Source organism: Kickxella alabastrina (genome assembly GCF_025024165.1).
Source record: "Kickxella alabastrina strain RSA 675 chromosome Unknown BX661scaffold_3, whole genome shotgun sequence".
NCBI classification, from domain to species: Eukaryota; Fungi; Kickxellomycota; class Kickxellomycetes; order Kickxellales; family Kickxellaceae; genus Kickxella; species Kickxella alabastrina.
The window spans coordinates 808200-830168 of record NW_026251474.1 but is presented as its reverse complement, the minus strand read 5'-3'; the positions used below and the strand labels follow the sequence as shown (position 1 = coordinate 830168).

Here is a 21969-nt window from a genome sequence, read left to right as displayed (position 1 = left end):
CTTATCCTCTTTTTTCTCTTTTCTCATTATTGACTTTTTTGGATACTACTTATCTCTCTAATATTTTATTTTGAATATTAACCATGATATCATCAACCGACGCCAGTATTCAACCAAACAACAGCGACGACCACCACCAAGATCGCTACGTTAATCACTGGCTGCCTGAAATCAACTCGCCTAGTCTTTCGATAACCATGCTCTCGCTCGCCCAGGACAAGAAGGATAACTCAGAGGCTGTCAATTCTGCCAATTCTGCCTATGAACTTGTTGCCAAGGAATGGAAGCCAACCATACCAGCCTTTGCTCCCGCTTCCGCTTCCATTTTAGCTGTAATTGGTGAGAAAGACGAGGAACAGATGGACTTCTCTTACCTGGACACCATCAAGTCCACAGGCTACGCAGACCCAAATGATCCGGACACCAACCTATCCCTGTCGATTCTTCCCGCCACTCAGCATCCTCCGCAGCAGCATGGGGAGGTTACTACGAAGGAAATGCTGGACCATCTGGGGTTTGATTTCGACTTTGCCACGGATCCTGAAATAGGTGACATAAACAACGCCTCACTGTTCTCAATCTACGACAAGATCGCCAACCTCACAAGTGACTGTCTACTGCCAGCACCTACTTCGCCCGAAGCACCCACTCAAATGCAACAACAGAATCAGCAGCGGCAGCGGCAGCAGTGGCAGAAGGAAGTGGAGGATTATCAGCAGGTTGGAGTGGGAAAGTCGGCGTCCCTGGGAATGCGGGTTAGACAGAGAAGGTCAAGCATTACTAGTCTTTTGACGAAAAGACCGATTCGATCCAACAATGTTGGCGATGCAATTTTGGCGAATCCAACTGTGACTGCGTCCAAGGGTGAGCAAGTCATTCAGGTGGACAATGAGGTTCCGGCTGCTGATCCTGCTATGTCTGCTACACCTGCTGCACATGCTGTGTCTTCTGCGTCTGCTATGTCTGCTCTGTCTGTTGTTGAGGCGCAGGCCGATGCAAAGCTGGATGAGGGCAAGTCTGAAGAACATACTGCTGCTTCTGCTTCTTCTTCTGCTGGTACCCAGTCTTTTTCGGATAAACCCGCGGCTGATCTGACTGTTTTCTTTGGTCCTGAGCAGAAAGGAGGGGAAAAGAAGGGGCAAGCAGAGGAGGAAAATAACCATGTATCCGAGGCTAAGCAAAAGCCACAGCAGACTGTCGAGAACACCAGGCCCTCCACTGCTACTCCGGTTATGACCACAGTCGCCATAGCTATTTCTGCCACCACAGCTTTTTCCTCTGTTAGGGCTCCCGTAGTTACCAGCGCTGAGACCGAAACCTCTGACATCAGCGCAAGTGCAAGTGCAAGTGCAAGTGCAAGTGCAAGTGCAAGTACTAGTGCAAGTACTAGTGAAATTACAAGTGCTAGTGAAATTGCCAGCAGGGAAGTCGGCAGTAACACCAGCAGCAACGACAACCATAGCGATAACATTTTCTACGACAACCCCGCCACCACCATTATCACGGGCAACAACAACCAGCAGCAGCAGCACCAGTCTTCGAGCACCCAGTCTGTGACAAACGTTACTCGGCGCCCAAACCCAGTGTCTCGTAACTTGGATCGCCGCTCGTCAAGGATTCTCGATGGAATTTCACGCAAAGTCCAGCATGTTCGCCAGACCACCTCTATGGTCTTCAGGCGCTCAGCCACCTCACATGTACCGGCTATTCCGCATACCTTTTTTGATAACACCCGCGGATTAGCCGCTGCCAACACCACCAATGCAGAGGACAATCAGGTTGGAATTAATGTGGACGCGCATGATGTGCCCAAACCCGAGGACAGCAGCATGGTAAATGCAGAGGCTGGAGCTAGGGCCAGAACTGGGGAGGCGGAGGAGTATGTACATGTTGGGACATCGGATGAGGCTGATTTTGAAAAACCCTTGGTTGGTGCTACGACGGAGATAAAGCTGCCAACTGGTGGCCGGATTACAAGAACGCTTATGTTGGCAAAAAGGAGCACCAATGTGGCTGTTAGGAACAGCGTAACCCGTGTAAAGAGCATATTTGTTTTGAAGAGATCTGTCGCTGCTTAATTATGACGCCGGAAATGCTTTCAACAATTTTTTTATTTCTTTCTCATTTTTCTTTTCTTTCAACTATAATATTTTAACGTTAACAATATTAACATTTTTCTTTCAAAAAAGTAAGTTTCATGTTGACTGTAGCCAATCTTTCTTTTATATATGCCTGTGAAAAATGTTCTAATATGTATTCTAATATATTTTTTGTCGAGATATAGAACACAAACTACACTGTAACAAATCCCCAACCTGCTGGATTATTTTCAAGCCTGTGTTTACCCACTAATCTTTACATTTTATTAAAAGGTAAGTGCATTAACACCTTTCGCCAGAGGTAGAGCAAAGGCAGCACACATGCAGTCTCGATATAAGCATTCTTTAATTTGAAGTCGTACATGTATGCGTTCTTTTTCACATAGTATCGCTCATCTATTCCGTTTCATTTACCGCCAGTCCATATCATATTTTCCACGAGTATACTGGATGATCGGCAATGACAGCGCATGTACAGTTTGTTTGTTTTCCTACTTCATCCCGGACTGCCATTCCACAAGCATACGGATCTTACCTAAAAAAATTAGTAATATTGAAAGCTGCATAGCGACTAAGCCTCTTTTTGTTCATGTATTGCCGATGTCACTCCCCACGCCTACCCCTTAAATATCATTTGTTTATTGTTTTGTTTTTTTTGCATTGTTTTTTTTGCGCGGCACGAAAAAAAAAGCTGGACACGCTTGAAATTGTTTAAATGTACATAATCCGAACGAGTTCCTCGGAGTGCGGCAGCTTCATGCCAAACTGACTTTCTATAAATTATTTTGACAATGACGCTCTCCCACCTGTCTATTTTTTCTTTTTTATTCCTCCCCATCAACCATTATATTTTGTTGCACTCTAAACAAATTACTTTAAATCAACACATTACAATTTTTCTTTTTCTTTTAATAGCCCTATTGCTATGTTTTCTGCTTTTGCGCCCTTTAGTCCTCGTCTCTGGACCTCGGCTAATGTCAACAATGCCATTTCCAAGGCGCTTTGCACAATTTCTACCAGCAGCAGGTCTGCTCAACACTCATCCACCACCCTAGTTACCACCGACTTGACCAATGTTGACGACACTCTAACTGTCTCCCATCTGCCCATCATCCCCGCTACCACCACCAAGTACACGTACATCCAACCCCAAAATAACATGTTCAGCTCGCCGCTGCTCGACAAGCTTTTTATCCAAGCTCAAATCGACGACATCGAGAGAGGGAACCAGCAGCTGCGCGCAGAGATTATTAAGGTACAATCGGCTAACAAGCGTCTTGAGGGTGATATCCCAGAGTACCTCGCGGAAAACGCAGAGATTGTTCACGAAAATATACTCTAGACCAAGCTGCTCCAAAAGCTGCCCCCCGTGATTGATGCACAGGTGCGGGAGGTCGAGGAGCATGCCGAGATGTATAGGGAACTGAAAACGGTGAATGAAAAGTTGCGCAAACAGGCCAAAATGATGGATTTCCGGGTTCAGTCGGTTCGTACTGAGATAGACTTTGCGTATAGCACCATCATAAACTTTGGCAGCCGAAAGAGCGAGGCTGGTAGGGGGTATGATAACTTGTACAAGATGTGCGAGCCGTTCAAGTATTTTGTGGATTAGCCGGTGGACAACAAGGTGGCGGACAAGGTGGCGACTGTGTAGATTTTATTTCCTCTTTTTTTGAGGGTCTGGCTAGTCCGCCCAAAAAAATAAAAGCTGGATGTCTATATTTCGCAGCGCCGCAGCTTGTAACCCAACTATCCTTTGAAATCTTCGATTTTCTTTTTAATTTTTCTTTTCTTTTTTGTTTACTATAAAAAATATATTTATTGAAAATTCAAACTGCGCTAATGTGCTCCAGGTACCCAATGGTTATCAGATGCTCAATATCCGACCGGTGCAGGTAATGCTGCGACCCAGCCTGCAAGTTGACCACACCATTCTCCGTCACAATTTCTCCGCAGTCCTTAATCACCCGCACCTCAATCAGCAAGTCCCTGGGCGGCAGCTCACCATTAGCCGTCCAATCCAGGGACTCATTGTGACAAAGCTGCCCCTCAACCGCATCCCTATACGCCGAATTCAGCCTGGCGTACTCCCGCGCATAATTCAGCTCCTCAGGCGCCAGCCTTACCGACAACGCAGAAGGTGCCAAGGATGGAGCCAAGTGTAGCGCCCACAATAGTGACCTCACAAACTCTACCCGCCGACGATGGTACGCCAACAGGCATCTCTTGTTGCGATTCAGCGTCAGCAAATATAGCGCCGCCTGTGCATTCGTGTTCTCCACAAACTCATTCCCACCAGTCATCCGGCCACCCATGCTGCTGCCATCGATGAGGTTGCCATCCGTGTCCTGTGTTTGTAGGTTGCTTCGCATGTATGTTTGTGAGGTCGCCAGGTTGCTCCCTCCTGATGCTGCTGCTGCGGATGACGTTTGATTGTACGCTGTGGATGTGCCTTGTTGGCTGCTATTATTAGAGTTGTTTAGGCTGGCTATCATCTCTTCAATGCGTGTCCATAGGTAGCGCGTCTCTTGCGTTACCAGTCGCACTTGCTCCTCGTTGTATGTCGGAATGTGCTCGGCCGTTATGTCCTTGGCCTCCTTGACCAGCCTGAATGCCTCGTCGCCAAGCATTTCAAGCGAAATATAATTTTGTTGGTGATTGCAATGAGCTCGTTTAAATGGAAGAAAATGTGTGAATTAAAAATGCAAATGAAAGTGAAAAAACGAAACAATTTTGTTTATTCGCTTGGTGAGAATTATCTGGTTTACGATTTTCGATAATTCGACCTGATCGATTTAACGTGATGCAAAAAAATCAATTTGAAAAATTAGTAGTCGTCATCGCTGGCTTGATACATGTACTTGTAGCATTGTGTTGTGATGTGCCTACTAGCCAAATAATAGAGCAATTCCTTGTAGATAAGTGGTCAAAGAAAGCAAGTAAACAGGCAAATATGTGCACAAACAATTTTTTGTTTTATGTCTGGCACAGATAACATTGCATATAAACTGATTACAATACATGGCTGTTTCATGCTCTCGATCTCAAGGACAATATCAACCAATCCAAAGCAAGCATGCCGTATCAGTGGGATAACAAAGTAATGGGTGTAGCTGCGTAGAGCCAAAATGCAATTGTTTTATTTTTAATAATACTTTTATGTATACCTTCACTTTTGTACAATTGTGTTGGGCATTTTTGTTTGCATTTTGCGTTTTGCATTACAATCGCATACAAAACGCCGCTCGAGTTGGGGATTCTTACACAGCACGAGGCAGAATAAATGGCTGATAAAAATGGATAAAACAATATTTATTTATATTTGCACGGTGATAAGCAATTTCCTCACCCAACACTTACAGAATGTGCGCACTTTTGTCATTTATCCGCCATTGTTTATTCATTCCAGGGGCCTCATCGTGTTTCTCAGGGCAACATTTATTGGGCATTTTTTCTTGCTCAAAAGTTTCTAAATATAAACAACCAGGGACAAGTGAGGCATATCATGGCGCACTTTGATAAAAATAACAAATTACGTGTTAACAATGACATTTCACGCAATATTGAGGTATGCTTTCCTCCCAACACAAAGATGCATGCAGTTATTTTTGTAAAAAAAGCAATTGAAACATGGCCATAGCTTTGGTCATAATTTTGCCCGAGTGCATAGCACACCCGCAGCTAGATGCTCAAACTAATGGACAATTCCGTGCTTCCCCTCCAATCCCCTGTCTTCTTTGTGTTTGGCTTTAAATCCCAATTATATTTTTGTATTTCCACCAATACCGACATACACTATTGTAATATTAAAATGTATTTGCTATGTTTACTCAGTAAATCCGCCTTTCATTTTGGAATGGTTAGCACTTTAGAATAATATATATAAATAACCCAAGCTTTCTCCTCTCCCCTATTTCCAATTACCCACCAATAGCTCCAAAACCTACACTAAAAGGAACATCACCACCAATAAACTTTACTTCATCATTGTTTTGTAAGCGCTTTATTTTTGGACTATTTTAAAAATGATCTTCAAAATCAACATTTACACCATTACTGCCGCGCTATCAGCATTGTATATGCCCTCAACCACACTCGCCAATCAAACTGACTGTGTGACTTCCTTCAATCCCAAGGCTGACTACTTCCCAGACAAGGTCCAAGTCAAGTACAATTCCGGGTTCAGTATTACTTACAAGGGCAACTCAAAGCATATCCGCAATAACATTTCAGACGAGACATACATTCTGTACCAATGCGGCACACCGATCCCCAACGATGCTCGGCCGACCCCGGCGAATAGCTCTCAGGTTGGCGGGTGGACCAAGGTTATGGCAGTCCCTGGGACTAAGGTAGTTTTGGACTCGGCCCCTGCCAGCGCCATCATCGAGTTTCTTGATGTTCAAAATTCAGTCGCTGCCTCATATGAGCATTTTGCGATCACTTCACCATGCATGCAAAAGGTCATTGGCGCTCTACCACGCGTGCAGCAAAACTTTGGTACGCCCAAGGCAAGAAGAAGAAACATAATTGACCGTGTTCCTCGTGTATTCTACGACCTGGCAATGGAGGAACTACAGTGGACGTTCACGACGTACGGAATGAGTGACCCACACTCGATCGCTGTCAACCCCGAGGATGCTAGCGATATGTTAGGCAAGGCCGAGTGGATCAAGTTTGTTGCTGCCTTTTACAACAAGGAAGCACGGGCCAATGAGATTTTTGACCAGATCGAGGCTCGCTACAACTCAGTTAAAAGGTCAGCTGCAAATGGAAGCAAGAAAACAATTGGCTTTGCTCGCTATAGCAAAGTCGCCAATGGCACTGTGACCGGCTGGACCATTGACCAGCCGCAGCAGTGGATGGCCCAGGGCCTAGCTGATGCTGGCTTAAACGTTCATTCTGGTGGCATGACAAGTTTTAAGAGTGTCGACGATTTCTACGAGGCCGTCTCTGGATGGGACATCCTCATTGATCTTAGCAGTGAGCCACTACCACACGGCGGCGCCACAATTCCCGAGTGGAGCAACCTGGTCGAGGGCTACAAATTCAGCATCAACAACAAAGTTGCCAAGTCCCTGCCGTTTTTTGCCAGCAATTCTATCTACAGATCCGACTTGATCAGCAGCTACCAGAACGCAACTGACTTTAGCGAGCACTTGCAGGTTCAGCCCGATGATCTTCTCAGCGACTTTGTCAAGCTTGCCACAGGTTCATTGGGCGCAAAAGACACCAAGTGGCTCCGCAATATTCCCGGAAAAGTGCCAGTTCATTGGGTTTCGCCTGCCGACTGCAAGAATTAAAACAAAAGAATTGGAGGCACCAAACTTTATTGTTCCTGGATTTTTTGGTTTATACAACACACTAGTGAAAGTGTATTTTGGAATTTCCAGACATTTATAGCAAAAGTCCAGATTTTTGAATGAAAATTGCATATTATTTTGAAACAAATTAAATGAAAAATTAGAAAGCACTGAGCGCGTACCAAACAACACCTCTTGTGGGAGGGACCAATTATAGTAGAGGTTTCAAACTCTGCTGTTTAATAAAATGACAAATGTCCTCTGTCAACTCCTTTCATCCGCATCTCATATCCAGGTTCCAGTTTCTTTGTCCTGATAGTGGGCGTCCACAGGCTTCTTGAGTTTTTCCAATATATTATCTATCGGTGCTAGATACACCTGGAGTATGTTGACCATTTGAGCCAAGTGATCTCCCGGCTGGGTGTTAAAGATTGCAGTTGAAGTTCTCTCGTATTCAGAACTTTATGCTCCCGTCGTGGACGCATGAAACATGTCTCTGTGTCTCAATTGGGCTGGCAGCCAGGCGACGGATCATAGACACATTTCTGGTTTAGTGTACGCGTCAGGGAAGCATATTTTTTACAGCAGTGAATGGCAGGGCCACTATGCTCCCAAAAGAAACAATATAAGCTCAAAATCAATGCGCAAGGAAAAAGAACAATGCCGATTGGAAATTAATCCGTAAATATAATTATTTCTTGTTTCCATATTTCAGCCAACCAAATGCAAGCACTAAAATTAGCTTGAAAGCTTATTGTTTATAATAAAAATATTATTCATTTTTTTGTGCAATCTATCGCAACAAATTTTCACCTTTGCAACTTTCCATCTTTGCTTCTACTTTTAATATTTGCTTTTTTTTCCAATTCGTACCATTTCGTTCAATTTGTTTTATTCACTTTTCCATTAATTTTACCATATCTCAGTGCTTATCACACACACTCTCTCTCACCATCGCTCTCACACACTCTCTCTCAATGATGTCTGAGCTAGCTCCTCTGAATAAGACTCCGCCGAATCAAACAGGCGTAAGTACTTGAATATAAACAAATCATTATTATATTGATGAATTGTTTGTTGTTTATTTTGCGTGCGTATAAAACTAATTCGGTCACTATTTTCAAACATTTTGTTTTATTTTTTATTAGAAGAGCAGGACAAGCGGTACTTTCCAAACGCCCTCAAAAACTCAAAAACATACCGAGCTGCCTCCAGGGGAATGGGAGCCCGAAGAAGTACGCGATAAGCGCCGTCAGCGGCTGCTGAAATGTCTCGACAACAACATAATACACAACCATCTGTTCAATGGCTTTGTTGAATCTCTGGGTGTGAAGGAGCGGTATGAACGGTTCATCAAGGATTGGCCCAATCTCTTCCTCAGCATAGCCAGAGGGTCGCCAGTGGCTGATAGCAAAGGCATCGTAGCCAATACAGATCGCTCGGTTGAGGAGTTTGGCGATTCCCCCATTGCTGACGTTTTCAAAAACAACTCGGGGAAATTGATAGGGTTGGCTAAGGAAGCTCGTTTGGTCAAATATTTTATCCTCCTCTTCAACACGATGGTCAATGCAGTTCGTGCCGCAAATAGAGTTATTCCAGCAGGCGGAACTCTAATCCCAGACTGCAAGCTTAAGCTGAAGGACCATCAGCTTAAGGTTATACCAAAGACTCCGCACAAGCCAGATATCGCGTTTTACTACAGTGATTACGCAGAGGAGAACGCTCATTCCATCCATGCTATACTCGAGGCTAAGATGGATCCAGATCTCAGCGGACCCATAGAGGATACTCGTGGCCAGCTCGCAGATTACGGCTATTTGCTCAATGATCAGCAGGCAACCCGCACGTTTGCGCCTGTCTTCTACCTCCATGGGCACCTCCTGACGCTTCATGCATATTATCGTGATAAACTGTACATCGTCAAGCTTGGCCAGCTGTGCTTTGATACGGATACCTCGACATCTGATGGAGCTGAAAAAATCCAGACATGCCTCATGCGGTTCTGGTTCCTACTGACTCTTAAGTCAGACATTTTCGGGCACTTCTGCAATGTCTCAGAGGAATCCAACTCTTTCATTTTTTCGCAGAAAGTCGATGTGGAGAGCAAGGGCGATTCGAAGATCGAAGTCTTATACTCGGTTTCCCAAGATGTCAAGGATGTCAGGGATGGGGCTGCTCTGTTTTGTATCAAGGAGACAATAGCGCGTTATTCATACATGATTGGGCGCCATATCCATTTATTCAGGGGAGAATTCAATGGACTGTATGATGCTGTGCTGAAGCTTTCCTGGACCCCAGTCAATCGTTTGCCCGAGGGTGCCGCATACGCCATCCTCAACAAGAGACCAGTCGAATGTATTCCCAAGATCTTTTCGAGTGGCCTGCTCATCAGCAACCTCAATGGATACCGACTGGAGTTTGTGCTCATGGAGTACTGCGGCCAGTCAATGGCCGAGTATCTGAAAGACAAGGCCGACGATCAGAAAGACGAGCTGGTTCCTGGCTTTGTCAAGCAGCTGACCCTGTGCATTACCCAGGCAAATGATACTGGTGTCCTGCACAGGGACATCTCAGCAGGGAATGTGTGCATCAAAAACGACAAGGTGTATGTCATTGACTGGGGCTGTGCCAAGGTCGTTGGCTGGGGCACTACTAAGGATGCTGCCAGGGACACTGACCCAACCCAACTCAAACACATTGATGTTGCCAAGCAGTGGGGGTTCAATGCGACAACAGTGGGACAGGTGGAGGTGGCCAAGGACCCATTTACAGGGACACCGCTTTTCATGGGAATTCCCATGCTCAGAAGCAGCCCCATTCGGGGAATACTTGATGACCTGGAGAGTGTTCTCTATGTCGTTATGGATGCAGTGCGCCCAGCTGACACTAAGAGGGATGATGTTCAGGGGTTCAAGTTCTTGGACTCTCCATCCCTTGCCATCACAAGGTGGGGTTTGATCCAAGAGGATGCTGTCTTGCTGGAGGAGTTTGGTGTTAAAAACATCAACCCTAGACTCAAAGAGCTCATTTGTGTGATGCGCCGGTTCCTTTTTGAACCAGAAAACAGGGTTATGAACCATCGGCTCTGGTGGGACAAAAAATTTGTCCGACGGGCCAACTGGGATGTCGCTCCTGAGTTTATGCACCCCAAAGCGATTGAGCTGCTCAAAGAGGATAATGGCCAGCTTAAGCGACCAGCTGAGGACGAGATCAATGCTGGGCCATTCAAGAAGCTAGCTCTTTAGGTTTTTTTTGTTTTTAATAAATCTTTTTTTGATCCCCAAAAAATTAACTGCAAAAGATAAAATATATATATTTTACTCATTTTCTTTGCATTTAGTAAAATTTTTAACTCTTGTCTGTCCCTCTTTTATTTACAAATTCACCAACCCACCGATCACCTTTCACCGATCACCTTTCACCGATCACCTTTCACCGATCACCTTAACTGTAAACAATAAATACTTTTAAAGTCGCATCTTGACTAATTTTAATCAGGGTTGATTTCATCCACAATTTTCGATTTTTGCTATTTTGCCAAATGATTCCATTTTAACGTTTTTGTTTCTAATTGCTCCATTTTATCATTTTTCCTTTCCTTTCCAATTCCAATTTCGCATTTTACAATTTGGTATTTTTTCACACACTTTCAATAATCTTTTGCCAGCATAGATGATAGCCGGTATTATCTCGCAATTGGCGTCGGAGCAGCACTCGGCATATACCGGGTAATTTCGCATCTTTTGGACCAATCACAGTATGAGTTAGATTTCCGTTACCCACACTGACAAACACAATGACAGCGATACACCTGATATGCCAGGACCAATAATTCCAAAAGGGGGTGCGGACATTGAGGCAGCATTGGACATTCGGATGCCCGAAATGGTCAATTCCTTGGCACAATTGGCGTTGAATTCGGACAACTTTAAGCTGCAGGGTGCTGCGTCTGAGCTGGTGCTCGATATGGCCATGCAGTGAGAGATCCTGCAGCTGATAGTCGCGCAGGCCCAGGACAGTTCAACAGTAGAGGAGGAGGAGGGCCGGTTGAGGACAGTTGTGTTGCTGCAGGTGCTCGTCATGATGCTGCAGCAGATCGGCAGGGTGGTTTGGGCCGGCAGCATCGAGGCGCTGATAGAGGCTATGTGCGCGCCCAGGGAGAAAGAAGTGGTGATGCGGGCAGCCACCACGCTGGTCGGGTTGCAGACTGCTTGAGGTGCTCAGTGAGGGACTTCTGCAGTCAGCTAATGGCTTGGCTCAAGGCAGCAGCAAGCAGAGGCAGCAGTCAGACTCTGTGCTTGTGTCGGTATGTGCGGCCATGGCAAAGCAGTTTGCGCTGCGCACTGAGTACCACTGGCGGATGATCGGCCTGGCGTTTCTGCCTGCATTGCTCGGTGTCGCGCGCCAGTCAGTGTCTGAGCTCGAGATTTTGCGCATGCTGACGGAGAGTCTCGTGCGGGTGTGCACTTTTCTCATGGCATATCGGCTGGCAGCAGCAGAAGAAAACGCAACAGAGATGGCAGATCCGCAGATGGTGCAGCTGCTGGAGCTGGGTGCCGTCGATATCATCGCTGCATGTGTCCGTCAGGATGACCAGGTAGCGTTCTCATTGGGCATTAAATTTCTGCATGAGTTTGTGTCGCGAAGTTTTGGCAATGAGACGACTATTTTTAAGTGACAATGTATTTTCCTCCAGCTATAACCAAACTAAAACTTCCAAAAACGACTTGTTTTCGCGTCCGCGAGGACTTATTATAAACCTTGCGCGAAACAACAAATATTTGCCTAGGCGGTGATTGGCTGCCTTCAGCGATCGCGTGACATAGTGCTTTTCTAGAATCACAGCCATGTCTTTTTCGCCGCTCGAATGTCCATTAAATTGCGACCTCTGAGCCTGTTCTTGATGCGCGGGAAAAGCCAAAGGCCACAAGGTGGTAGATCTAATGAGTACGGTGGTGTTTCAAGTAGTTTCATTCCAATCTGCTAAATGTGGTACAACGTGCGTTTTGATTTGTGAGATGGTGCGCTGTTCTGATGAAACGCGATTCTGCTGGGGTTGGCATTCTTGTGCATTTTTACACTTGACAAACACGGGGTCGATGCCATTCTCGACAAAGTATTCACTATTGACAGTGCGTGGTTTGATGTTGAGGTTGGCGTGAACAATACCAGTTTTGCAGAAGATAAGAGTAATAAGTTTGTCTTGACCAAAGTGCAAACGAACCTGGGTGGGTGGCATATGATCTCCAATGATATATGCCTTGACTGCTGAGCTATATAATGGCATGTTCAGGTAGACATACGATTTGTCGCATGTAGCAATGTTATATATATTTGTTCTGGACGAGCCGGCGAAGTCCTTGATGAACTGTTGACAAAACCCAATGCGCGTTGCCTTAAGCCCATCAGTGAGGGAATGAGGGATCAATTGCTGATGCACCATTCTATAGCCCAGGGCCTAGCTGATGTTGGCTTGAACGTTCATTCTGGTGGCATGACAAGTTTTAAGAGTGTCGACGATTTCTACGAGGCCGTCTCTGGATGGGACATCCTCATTGATCTTAGCAGTGAGCCACTACCACACGGCGGCGCCACAATTCCCGAGTGGAGCAACCTGGTCGAGGGCTACAAATTCAGCATCAACAACAAAGTTGCCAAGTCCCTGCCGTTTTTTGCCAGCAATTCTATCTACAGATCCGACTTGATCAGCAGCTACCAGAACGCAACTGACTTTAGCGAGCACTTGCAGGTTCAGCCCGATGATCTTCTCAGCGACTTTGTTAAGCTTGCCACAGGTTCATTGGGCGCAAAAGACACCAAGTGGTTCCGCAATATTCCCGGAAAAGTGCCAGTTCATTGGGTTTCGCCTGCCGACTGCAAGAATTAAAACAAAAGAATTGGAGGCACCAAACTTTATTGTTCCTGGATTTTTTTGGTTTATACAACACATTAGTGAAAGTGTATTTTGGAATTTCCAGACATTTATAGCGAAAGTCCAAATTTTTAAGCGGGGGGGGGGAGGGGGTTCAAAACCTGCTTCTTGCGCAAAAATGCACCATTCGAGTTGGCTGAACCTGAGTTTACAGCGAAGCTCAAGCCAAAGCCCAAGACCAAGCGTGTGCACAAGAATCTATCTGTCCCTGCTTCTTCTCTTTAAAAGAAGCAGCGAACTGATTAATATTGTTAACCATAGTGGTCTATTGCTGCTAGTTTCTAAACACCTTTCAGGTTGTTATTCAATCTATGGGAAGGATGTCGATTTGCAGGGTACTTATAGCCTCATTCTTTTTTTTAGTGTATAGGAAACATAAATTAAAAATGTTTAACTTAGATCAATATTTTGTTGGTTCGCTGGAACCGGCTGGCTTTGGAAAAGGTCGCTACCAGACTGCGTGCGCTCAGCACCGGCATGTTGCACACATGCGGTCTATTGCTGGAAACCCCCTGGTCAGCGACATCAATACCGATAGCTTCCGCGGACCTGTCCCCGGAAGCATTGTTGCTGCGATGGTAGTATTCAGACACGCTCTCATTGCCTTGGCCTGGGGCAGAAAACTGCCTGTTCAAGATGCTGGCGCGCAAGGGATACAAAGCGCGTACCTGTGATCCGCGACGGAGCTTGTACAGAACCTCAGCACGGCCATTTTCGTAACCCTGAGCGCTCGTCTCGTTGAAAAACACACGGCTATCATCAGCATGTGGGTGCTGGTGGATAGCAGAGCGGTTGGGTTCCCTTTGGTTTATTCCATAATCCACCACCACGCTTGACGAATATATAGAGGCCATGGACTCCATGTCATCGACAAGCTGTGGTCTCCGCAATTCTGGAGGCGGCTGCAGTCGAGATTCCTCGATGGCCGACTTTTGGACCATGGTCTCGAGCACCCGCAGACGAGCCATGAGCATCATCTTCTCGCGCTTCTTAGGGTCGATGGTTGGTTTAGGGATGGGCTTGCGATGACTGACCTCGGAATGCTGCTGGCGGCTTCGGCTTCGGTTGAATTCGGGCATCCGGCCCGGACTAAGACAGGACGCAGTTTCGGCATACGATGCGGGCGGCTGAACAACATCAAGAGCTTGCAAAGCGGAGGCGGATGCGGGTGTCACGATGCTCGGAGAAAACCGAACAGCAGAGGCTTGCAGAGGGACGGGCGTGTTGCTGTGCCCGAACGCCAGACCGGCGGGTTGGAGCGGCTGAGAGTTGGTGATCGATGTGCTGGCGTTGCTCCTCCACTGCTGAGTGGCAATATCTGTGCTCACAGCAGGTGACGAAACCAGCTCCATGCTTTCCTGTCTGCTGCCTGAATGGCCATTCTGACCATCGACTTGGGGGTTGAGGCGCTGAGCGCGCGGCAGAAGAGAGCGCGGCACTGCAATTTTCCGCACCTTATTACCGACAACAATATCCTCGTCGCTAGCATAATCACCCGTGTCCCTGCCTGCCAAAGGGAAAGCCCTGCCTTGATGCACCTGCTGCGAGCCCTTGGGTGGAGCGCGTGTATTTTGGGCCGAGAGCATAGACATTTGCGAGGGCACCTTGTCGAGCAAAGATCCAGCCGCTTGTGCAATTTGAGAATCCGACACGCGGGCGGAATTGTGGGCGGTACTCATGGACGGCGCCTCAGGCAGGTTCACGCTTGAGACAATTGTCCGCGACGCCTCCGCACTGACGTCCATCATGCCAGGCATCTCTCTTGACTCGTTAATATTCTGCTCCAGCCGATTGAGTTTTGCCGCAGCCGCATTTCTTTGGGCGATAATCTCTGGCGGCGGGCCCTCAAGGCCATACAACCAGTCGCCGTCTTCCGAAACCTCTCCGTCATAGATCGAAGAGGGCACGGTAATCAACATGATGTGCTCAAAGAACCGTTCGACTGCGGTGAGGTCGCCTGCAAGATAGGCGCGCAGAACAGAATCCGGGACGCCGTTCTCGCCAGTGTCGACCTCCAGGTCAAACAGCGGGGGCTCAGACTGCACCACTGATGAGGCAATTGATTGTCTGCGAGCAGTCCCAATGTCCGGCGATGTCAACGCTGCACCATCGCCTAGCAATTGGCTGAACAGAGCCCGCTCGGCCAAGTTTTCAACAGCGGCACTGCCGAGCTCCGCCGTGTGCGCGGCGTTCACCGGCCACTGCGGCAACTGGCTGTCCGGAGAGGATGGGCCTGACTGTATCAGCGCCTGTACAAGCAGGGGCGAATCGTAGAAGGACCGCGTGCGGTTGTTGTTGCTGCTGCTGTTGTTGCGGGCGTGCGGACGCAGAATGCCCGCCACGGCGTGGTCCGAGAACCTCGGGGCAGAAGGTTGCGCAGGGTCACCAGTAGCAGCAGAAGCAGGCATCGCTGGCTTTGGGCAGGGCAATGATGCCGATCGCGACTTTCGGTTGGTCGCAGAGAACTTGCGGTCTAGCAAGCTGACGCGGAAGTTGAGCTGGTCGCGGCCAGAGTGCACAGACTTCTTGTGCGGCGCCTTTTTATTCTGCTCGACATAGCTGTGCAACGACAGGATGTGGTCCTCGGGAATGGCCGCCTGCTGGGGCTCTCCTTGCGCATCGCTGCTAGAGGCATAGGCTGGCACCGCGCCCTTCAGTGCTGCGGCTGTCAGGGCTATGTCGCCCAGCCTCCTGGCGGCCACTGCCGATGACCTGCCTGCCAATGTTGCCTGGATGCTGGCGCGAGCAAGTGCCTCTGGGTCGGCGGCTGTGGCTGTGGCTGTGGCTGTGGCCAAGTGGTGTTTAATCTGGTTCTGCTCGTCCGGCAGTTCGCCGCTCCACGCGGCGCTGGGGCTGACAGTGTCCTGCATGAGTTTGCTGGGCATGGGCTTGTCGACGCTGGCATCAACAGCTGGCTTTGGCGCGGCGGGGGTGAGAGTGTCGGTGACAACAACCTTGCGGCTTTCAGGCTGCTGCGTGCTCAGTGCAAAGTCTGGCGATTTCTGGCTCGTCTACAGCGAAGAGAGATAAAAAGAATGGAAAATGCGATTACACAAGCAAACATAAGCACAAATGCTGCAGATTTAGCAGCTGCTGCTGACGATAAAAGACGCCGTGGTAGAAGGATGCAAGGGCGCATATGCCCAGCACGTGTGGTTGCATGCGTGCCTGCGTGCAGCATCGAGGACGGGTGTGGGCGATGGTGGTGATGGTGGTGATGGTGATGGGGGAATAGAGGGAGCGAGCAAAGCAGCAAACAATGGCCACGGCACTGGCCGTAATCAAAGTGCGGCCACAGTGTCCCTCCCCCACCCACCACTTTCAAGCAAACAACACTCACTGCCTTGCCTTGGCGTGGCATGGCGTGGCGTGGCGTTGAAGCCACGCAAGCAGTAATACACAAGGCAAGCGCCATTTTTCCTTACCTTTTCTGAGGGCGCAGCAGCGGCATTGTCCGAGTTCGGAGCCGCAAAGGACCGCATTGATCCAAACTGGGACGAGGCATCGTAGATAAGACTGCGCGGGTCCGGGGACGACCGAACGAGCTTTGCCAGAAGCATTGGGTTCAGCGTCGCTGCAGCAGCGCTGCTGGCTCCATTGGCGGCAGCGGCAGCGGCGCCTTCTTTGGATGCGCGGCCGGCCGAACGAAGCAGCTGGAGACTCACGGGGTCCAGGGCCGATATCGTGGCAAACTTTGTGGGCGCCTTTCCAGCCAGACGCGCAGCGGGGCTGCCATTGGGCAAGGCCTCCTCGAAGCTGCGCAGGTGTCCGGCGACTGGTTGGTGTCGGCGCCTTGCGTGGTATCAGCGCCAACCAGCGGCCCTGGCGTCGCCGTGGCAGCGGCCACAATGGCGCCGGCGGCAGCGCTGGCGTCGGCCCACAGCAGATCGCCAACGCGTCTGATTTCGGGGCGCGCAGACGGACGGCGACACTTTGCGGCGGAGGCGGGGCCAGCGCGAATGTCGGCCTCGGCAAAATCCAAGATCTGCGTCCGGCCCGTGCCCGCGTCGCTGATCGGCGAGTCCATCGCCGCCAAAGACACGCCACGCGCCTCAGTGGCGGCAGGCTGCGTGTGCACGCGGCCGAACAGCACGGCGCCCTCCAGCTGGCGCAGCCGCCCGTTGGCCGGGACCGGATAGTCCAGCTGCTCGCAGTCCACCAGCATGGGGCTGTCGAGCTCCAGCCCGGGCAAGAAGGCTGTGCGGCAGAGGTTCATGTACTCCGAATTGGCCGCTGCAAAAATGTCGCCGAACGACCCGTTTGAGCTAACAACGTACGATGCCGCCGTTGACTGCGGCAGCGACTGGAGCCCTTGCCGGTGCGTTGCCGCTGGCGCTGCGGATGGGCGCAGCTGGACGTTTGGCTGGTGCCAGAACACATGCCTGAAGTGGCCCGGCCCAAGAGCATGCTCGTCGCCATTGTCGGCGCTCGCAGAAGGCCTCCGCGCCGCGCCTGCGACCGGATGCCCAGGCCAATGGGGTCGCTTGCACGCACTCTGCCGGGGGCTGGGGCGGCACAGTTGCCACGTCGCCAAAGAAAGCCTTGCCGTAGGACGGCGTCGACGTGGACGCCTGCGTGGTCAGCCCGGTGATGGCGGAATCGCACCACCCGCCTGCATCGGCGCTGCTGCTGCGAGGCCAGAGCGCCTGCTCCTGGATGCTCGCCGACTCGCTGGCCAAACTGCCGACGCTGCTGCCGTTGCTGCTGCTGAGAACACTGCCGCTACTGCCATTGGCCAGCAGGCTCCTGCCATACTGCAGCGGCGCACGTGGCCTGGAGGCGCCGTCGGGGGCCTGGCCGGAATCCTCGCTGCGCAGCGTCGACAGAACCTGCGAGTAAATGCGCTTGCTGGCCGACGACCGCGCCTTTTCGGCGGCGCTGCTGGCAATGCCGGCGTACACCTCGTTGGCAGCGACGCGCCGGACTCGCGGACTTCGATGTGGGGCGGCGCCGGATGCTGGTCGGCAAACCGGACTGCGCTGGCAACTTCCAGTCCCGCGGCCGCGTCGATATTGCTCATTGTGTGCCGGCGCTGCTGCTGCTGCTGCCGGCCGCGCGCCAGCTTGCCCAGAACGCCCGCAAAGAACCCACTGCGCACGCATTTTTCTGTGCCTGCGCCTGCCTGCGCTCGGAGCCGAATCCCCTGCCTGCGCCCAGCGCCCGTGTGGCCTGCAAAGATGCCGAGTACGGGCAGCACATTCAACGCTGGCTCTGGCTCCGCGCGGCTTGGCGGACGTTCTTTGGGGGCTCCTTATCTGCTGGCAACGCGTACCTAAAGTCCCTGCTGTAGTTGACTTCAGCCGGCCGCTTGCCAAACAGCAGGTCGCCGCGCTTGTGCCAGGGCACGTGCAGATCGTCGGGTGCCCAGTTGCTGTCGGTCGACTCAAACAGCTGGTTGTTGCCAAAGTGGGAGAACGACTGACTGCGCTGCAGCGTGCCGTGCTTGCAGTCAACACGGGAATCGAAAGCGTCTCGGACTCGGGCCTCATCTCAGGCTCGGGGCCCCGGACTTCCTTTCTGGCCCAGGATCGGGCAGCGGCGGCAGTGCCTTGTTCAGATACGTGGGCGTCGGCGCCGTCCTCCTTTTGGATCTGGCTGCCTTTGCAGGCTTGCTCCGCACTTCGGATGGTGGCGGCGGCGGGGCCAACGACCGGCTGTCATCCGCGCGCGGACTGGCAATCGACATGCCTTCGTTCCCGCCACAAAACACGCCAAAGACGTTGCTCGGCGGCGGCCTTCGTCCTTCTTGAGCTGGATGCGGTCCGCAAATGCCTCGCTCTGTCTTTGTCTCTGACGCCCATCCGCTTGCGCCTGGGCAGAACAGCCGCCAGGACGCCAGCACCGCAGCCGCCCACCTCGGCCGACCCCGCACTGCCCAGCGAGCGCAGATCGTGCCTCGCCAGATTATTCGGCTGCGGCTGCGGCGGCATCTGCTTCTCCGGGGTGGCTGCTCTATGGCCAGGCTCTGCTCTGCTGCCGCTTGTAAATGTACAATGCGGCGTCCAGGGCCGCCTGGTCGTTGTCCAGCACCTGCCGCGCCACCTCGGCGTCCTTTTTCCGCCGCGCGCTGGTCTGTCTGGCTGCGCGCACATCGCCGACGTACTGCTTGACGGTGCAATGATTGCGAGTGTACCGCGTTGGCACGGCCTCCCCCGGCTCTCGCCGCCACCGGCACCGCCATCACCATCACCATCACCATCAGCAATGGCCAAGTGCGGCTCGAATGAACCCCTTCAAAGCTGGCTGCACGAGCGCCGCTCTGCTGCTCAAACCGCTGCTGGTCCAGGTACTCCTGTTCAGTTATGAAAATGTCGTTTAGCTCGCCGCTATTGTGGAACCGGACGAATGTCCCGTATGACGACTCGGCGCTGATATCCTTGCATAGCCGCGTTGACACCCGGATGTTGGTAAAGAGTGCTGACTCGAGCTTCTCCTTGACTAGCTGGGAAACTGTTCCGTCGTGGCCCTGGTTGGTCATCTGCACACCTGGCTCGCCGTTCTCCATCTGGGAGATGCTCAGTGCAGGCGTGACGTAGGCGCTCTCGCCACTGATGTCGGCTGTAATAGTGATAGGCGCACTCAAAAGAGCCGAGTCCAGCGTTAAATTCGCCGCGTCCTGCAGCGCATATGTGTTTCGCTGCTCGACCACAAAGTCGTACTCAAACACCGGTGAGGCCGCTCCGGCTATCGGCAGCTGGCCGCTGGACGCCGATCGCCTGCTCGATACTGTGGCAGCAAGTACCCCAAGGCCAGCCATACCATATGCACGGCATCCTGGCGGCCCAGCGACACGTTTTCAGCAATGGCGATTCTCTAAACCCAGTGTAGCTCTGCGACGGAAAAGTCGGGTTGCGCCGGTGCGAGTAGCGCCGCGACGACATATGCGGGAAATCGTCGGCGAGTCCGGCTGCAGGCTCTCAGTGTCGGACACGGGCTCCGCCGAGTTGACCACAAAGCGGTAGAGCTCGTAGCCGGCCTCATTGGGCACGTACATTAGGTTGCGGCGCAGCGAATCAACCATGCTTTGACGCACCTCTGCAGGCGTAGCTGGCTGGGAAGAGCTGCGGTTCGAGCGGATGCGGTTAAGGCGCCGTGAGATATTGCCAATGACGCGCGCTATGTTGCCGCGCTTCTTTTGGCTCGATGACCGAGACAGCTGCTGCTCGCTGTGGCGCTCCTGGCCGCTGGGCCTCCGGAAGATTCCCGATGACACTGGCGCGGAGGGCGAGATTGTGTGGCCGTGGGCACTGTTGCCTTGGCTGGTTCTGGATGACCCCTGTCGCTGCAGCTGGGACGGCATGACGTGCTGCCCGTCCTTGCCACTGCCAATTTCTGGGGGCTGGAATGTGACATGTGGCGCTGGGCCCTCTGCTACGCCTTGCGCGCTGCGTTTATGTGCGCTGGGTGCTGTGGAATCTTTGCCCATTACCATTGAAAAGCCATTGTGAGTTTCCTGGCGGCATAGTTGTCTTTGCCGTTATCGCCACCGTTATCTTTATCCTTATCAATGTTGTTGTTTTGCGGGCCGTGGCCAATAGTCTCCTGCTCGGCCCTTAGCGCCTCGGCTGCCAGAGGACCAATATCCAGCTGGCGGCGGCCTGTGTCTTGCGGAGGACTGCTTACGCCACGCGCGCGGTGTCTGGGGCCAATGGCGGCCGACAGTGGATTTGCCAACCCTGCCAGCCACCTACGGCCCATGCTATTGCTGCGGGCGCGGCCCGTAGGAGATGGCGCTGCCGACCGTATTGTGACCGTGCCGCTGTTCCACGTCGATGCTGACGGCAAACCTGCGCCAACCGGGATGCTGCTGCGTATACTCAGTGGCAGCGGCGGCTCAGTGCTGCGCCGTGGGATTGCGTCTGGGAACACAGGTAGATTGTCAAAACTGACCGACCGGCGGTGGATTCCTGATGGTAGCGGGGGCCGCGCCTGTAAGCTGGTGTTGCGATATTGCTGAACTCGTAGTCCAGGTACCCGTTAACTGCGATAGCCTTTTGTCGCTAATATTATGTGTTGCCTGGGTCGGCTGGTGATGGGGGCTTCTCTGACTTTCTGTGCTGCTGCTGCTGCTGTTGTTGTTGTTGTGTGTAGTTCTGTGTGGATTGTATCATCTGCCGTGCTCTTCTGGATACGCTGCGGCCAAGCTGGCGCATGGCGTACTTTCCGGATTGAACAGGCGATAGTCGAGTCTGTTTCCCAATCGCTGTGACTCATTGTTGCTCCGGCGTGTATATATATATGTGTGTGTGTTTGTGTATGTAGTGCAGTTCAATGGAGTGGAGTGGAGTGGAGTGGAGTGGGTGTTTGGTACCCTTGCTCAAGCGCCGTAATCGGGTGTATGCTCTACTGCCAAGGGCAAATATCAGGTGTAAGGGGGGGGGGCAGTCGAGAGTTCAATAAAATGGAATGCGCGGTGACTTGTATATAAAGTCAACAAGTGTGTGTTTGGGCTGAAATGCGTCCAAGTTATGAATTGCCTTTTACCTGTCTGAGTGTAGAATTCGGCGCGCAGGGGCTGAAATAAAAAGTATGTGCTGGACAAGCTGCTTCTGTATATTCTTTGAAGCTGCGCGAAATGAAATAAAAATAGATTAAAATAACTGGTGTCTTGGTTGAACTACCAAATATCTGTTTC

At 51.0% G+C, this 21969-nt stretch overlaps 9 protein-coding genes across 9 annotated transcripts; 4 read left to right on the top strand and 5 right to left on the bottom strand.

The window, feature by feature from the left end:
* Positions 1–83: 83 nt before the first annotated feature.
* On the top strand, positions 84–3753 carry BX661DRAFT_196385 (uncharacterized protein; the record flags this gene model as incomplete). The annotated part of the gene is made up of 4 exons (XM_051538046.1): positions 84–1962; positions 3155–3420; positions 3460–3702; positions 3727–3753. 4 exons carry the CDS (start codon positions 84–86, stop codon positions 3751–3753), a joined length of 2415 nt encoding a protein of 804 aa, XP_051394287.1.
* Positions 3754–3855: 102 nt separating this feature from the next.
* Positions 3856–4808, bottom strand: BX661DRAFT_177778 (uncharacterized protein). Its single transcript, XM_051534719.1, has one exon. It carries the CDS (start codon positions 4727–4729, stop codon positions 3929–3931), a length of 801 nt encoding a protein of 266 aa, XP_051394286.1. The 5' UTR covers positions 4730–4808; the 3' UTR covers positions 3856–3928.
* A 1056-nt stretch (positions 4809–5864) lies between these two features.
* BX661DRAFT_203494 (uncharacterized protein) lies at positions 5865–7402 on the top strand (the record flags this gene model as incomplete). Its single annotated transcript, XM_051538531.1, has 1 exon — positions 5865–7402. Exon 1 carries the CDS (start codon positions 6125–6127, stop codon positions 7400–7402), a length of 1278 nt encoding a protein of 425 aa, XP_051394285.1. The 5' UTR covers positions 5865–6124.
* A 2491-nt stretch (positions 7403–9893) lies between these two features.
* Positions 9894–10326, bottom strand: BX661DRAFT_177755 (uncharacterized protein; the record flags this gene model as incomplete). Its single annotated transcript, XM_051534717.1, has 1 exon — positions 9894–10326. A coding segment is annotated over one exon (269 nt), but the record flags the coding sequence as incomplete, so codon positions are not given.
* Positions 10327–11152: 826 nt separating this feature from the next.
* BX661DRAFT_177747 (uncharacterized protein) lies at positions 11153–11703 on the bottom strand. Its single transcript, XM_051534716.1, has one exon. The coding sequence runs from the start codon at positions 11524–11526 to the stop codon at positions 11167–11169; it is 360 nt and encodes a 119-aa protein (XP_051394283.1). The 5' UTR covers positions 11527–11703; the 3' UTR covers positions 11153–11166.
* Positions 11704–12801: 1098 nt separating this feature from the next.
* On the top strand, positions 12802–13508 carry BX661DRAFT_203492 (uncharacterized protein). Its single transcript, XM_051538530.1, has one exon. It carries the CDS (start codon positions 12819–12821, stop codon positions 13287–13289), a length of 471 nt encoding a protein of 156 aa, XP_051394282.1. The 5' UTR covers positions 12802–12818; the 3' UTR covers positions 13290–13508.
* A 159-nt stretch (positions 13509–13667) lies between these two features.
* Positions 13668–16169, bottom strand: BX661DRAFT_177742 (uncharacterized protein; the record flags this gene model as incomplete). Its single annotated transcript, XM_051534715.1, has 1 exon — positions 13668–16169. A coding segment is annotated over one exon (2412 nt), but the record flags the coding sequence as incomplete, so codon positions are not given.
* A 247-nt stretch (positions 16170–16416) lies between these two features.
* Positions 16417–17755, bottom strand: BX661DRAFT_177739 (uncharacterized protein). Its single transcript, XM_051534714.1, has 2 exons — positions 17111–17755; positions 16417–17090 (listed from the first exon to the last, which is right to left on the bottom strand). The coding sequence occupies exons 1-2, from the start codon at positions 17548–17550 to the stop codon at positions 16616–16618; spliced, it is 915 nt and encodes a 304-aa protein (XP_051394280.1). The 5' UTR covers positions 17551–17755; the 3' UTR covers positions 16417–16615.
* Positions 17756–17861: 106 nt separating this feature from the next.
* Positions 17862–19885, top strand: BX661DRAFT_66523 (uncharacterized protein). Its single transcript, XM_051539386.1, has one exon. It carries the CDS (start codon positions 18174–18176, stop codon positions 19638–19640), a length of 1467 nt encoding a protein of 488 aa, XP_051394279.1. The 5' UTR covers positions 17862–18173; the 3' UTR covers positions 19641–19885.
* Positions 19886–21969: the final 2084 nt, after the last annotated feature.